Source organism: Echeneis naucrates, chromosome 11, assembly GCF_900963305.1.
Source record: "Echeneis naucrates chromosome 11, fEcheNa1.1, whole genome shotgun sequence".
Lineage (NCBI taxonomy): Eukaryota > Metazoa > Chordata > Actinopteri > Carangiformes > Echeneidae > Echeneis > Echeneis naucrates.
This window is the reverse complement of record NC_042521.1, coordinates 12,111,942-12,114,610: the sequence shown is the minus strand read 5'-3', so window position 1 is coordinate 12,114,610 and position 2,669 is coordinate 12,111,942. Positions and strand designations below refer to the sequence as shown.

The window sequence follows — 2,669 nt, the reverse complement described above, 5'->3', positions numbered from 1 at the left end:
AATAATAAAAAAAAGTATAATTAAATTATGACATTTAGGTAAGACTATAATGCCGTAACAAAAATGTATTACAATTATTGCTAGGCTACAATATATGACAAATAACAATGTCTATCGTAATATTATTACATAAATTCATATATACATAATCAATTTACAGTTTCTATAGTGTTGTTTGAGCTGTTGGAAATGTTAATTTCCTATCATGCAAACAGGCCAGCTGTTATACACACACACACACACACACACACACACACATATATATATATATATATATATATATATATATATATTCACACACGAAAAAGTAGGTCGTATTTTTAAAGGAAGGGCCCACCAACAAATCCTCTTTCTGTTTACGTTTACATTTTGTTAAAATTTAAAAATGTCATATTATAACCAATTGCTTTCGTGTAGGCTGTTACAGCGTGAATTTAGATTATAATTACACATAAAATCAATATTCCACAGAGGTAGCGACTTTCAATGAAACTAATAATTATTTTATTGACTAAAAATTCAATTCAGAAAATAATGCGAGCACGAAACGCGAAAATTACCTTTTTAAAACCCGAGAGCGTGTGAATTTCACTCTTGTTTGTGTGTTAGTCCCACTCTGCAGTCCTGCGCCATAATGAAATCTATGTCTGCCCGCTGATTGGCTGAGAGCGGCCAGGCCTGTGTCACGTGGTGGATTCTTCGGTCTGGAGTAAAAATGGGGTTTGGTGTAAATCTAGGGTGTATTGCTGTCATATATCACACTACCTCGTAAAAACGACACTGAGGATTCTGGGCCAACAAATCAGAGAGGAAAAATATGAGTTCTTATTTTGTGGATGGTCTTCTTAGCACATATACGGCGGGAAGTTCTCTGTTTCCAAACGCAGACCGGGCTTCTTGCGGTATTGGACCCGGCGGAGAGGACTATGGCTCGGCTCGGACTGCTGCGACCATCGCGTTTTCACCGTCCCTGTCCGCCGTTTATAGCGTCAGTAACGCAGTTTTCCAGAGTCACCCCGTGTTTACGTCGGGCTACAGCCAGGTGCAGGACGCGCACGCGCCGCGTTGCAACCCGTTTGACCAAAGCCGCCTGTTCACCGACAGCTGCTGCCACCCGGGGCCGGGGCCCCTCACCTCGCCGTCGGCCAAAGAACACCGGATGTATCCGTGGATGAGAGCATCAGGTATGTGCTGATCTTGTGTCTTATGTACCGATACTAAACTCTCGGGCCAATGCTTTTACAAAATATGGGAATACTTACAGTAGTCGTTAGTGGTTCAATTAATTTCGTGAAACCAATGGTGTTGCACGGAAAGTATCGTAAAACTTTTATTGCGCAACTAATGAGTTCTGCAGCCATAAATTCATTTGGCCAGCGCCTCTGTGTGTTCACCACGCAGAGACCTTGCCGCTGGGGGTTTCTTTGCACTCCTGTTACTCTTACAGCCTCTTCTCCCCTTTGTGGTTGTAAAAAAAAAAAACAACAACAAAAAAAAAAACAGAGGGACCAGCCTGTTGTGTAAATCAGGACTTGCAATCTGCTGTGCCTTTCTAATTGGGTCTGCACTGCAGAGGCTCTGGTATTTGCTGAAACACTTTAGTCGGCACTGCTGGATCAATATGGACCGCCTTTGTTACATAAAGAAGTCAGGTGGATTTCGAATTCAAGCAGTTTTCCCAGCATTAGCTATAATTTTGTGGCAGAGGGATGTTGAATATAATCCCATTACTTATGGCTCCTCCGGTGCGCAGAATATAGCTTTTAATTGCAGAACATGCGTATTTAAGGGGGACAAGAGCCAAAGAGGGCAACTTTAAATGGAGACAGAACAAAAAAAATCGTTCTGCATGTGAGCAGACTTTTCTGTGAATGAGAGTGTTGGCAGGGAGGCAATGAAAAATATGAGCTACAATTAATTTTGCAATCGTAAAATAATGAATGGCCCACGATATTTCCTTTTGCAAGGTTTTTTATTGTTAGTACTGCTGTAATTAGAGGTTTACACAGTATCATATTTTATACACTGGGGAAAATAATGACTATGCTCTCTGCAAGTTAGCCTACACACTGCTCACTGATCCAATCTCCAACAGATCCAAGCCGAAAGCGGGGGCGACAGACCTACTCCCGGTACCAGACCCTGGAGCTGGAGAAGGAGTTCCACTTCAACCGGTACCTGACCCGCAGGAGGAGGATCGAGATAGCCCATGCCCTCTGTCTGTCAGAGAGACAGATCAAAATCTGGTTTCAGAACCGCAGGATGAAGTGGAAGAAGGATCACAAGGACGAACAGGGGTCAACCCGCGGAGAAAATGTGGGTAGTAGTCAGGCGGTGTCCGAGCCCAGAGGGGGCAAATCTGGAGGCTCCGGTGAGGAGTCAGGAACCGCTGCAAAGTAACAGAGGAGAATTAAACACGCTTAGTATTAAGTATTCTATCATAATAAGTATGGGTGGAATATAAATGAATGGCCATTAATGCACTACAGCTTATATGACAGCTGAAGCCTTTTGTGTTCCAAGCATTTAACAGTATACTATGAAATGTAGATTTCATATTTAATCCAGAAATCTTAAAAAAAGAGAGAAAAAAAAGCCTCGCATGAAACAGCGAAAATAACCTACCTATAAAGTGTATTTTTTATATACATATCTAAATATACACACAC

The 2,669-nt window shown here is 41.9% G+C and overlaps 1 protein-coding gene across 1 annotated transcript; it reads left to right on the top strand.

The window, feature by feature from the left end:
- The first annotated feature begins 817 nt into the window (after positions 1-817).
- LOC115051452 (homeobox protein Hox-A7-like) lies at positions 818-2,400 on the top strand. Its single transcript, XM_029514849.1, has 2 exons — positions 818-1,184; positions 2,096-2,400. The coding sequence occupies exons 1-2, from the start codon at positions 818-820 to the stop codon at positions 2,398-2,400; spliced, it is 672 nt and encodes a 223-aa protein (XP_029370709.1).
- Positions 2,401-2,669: the final 269 nt, after the last annotated feature.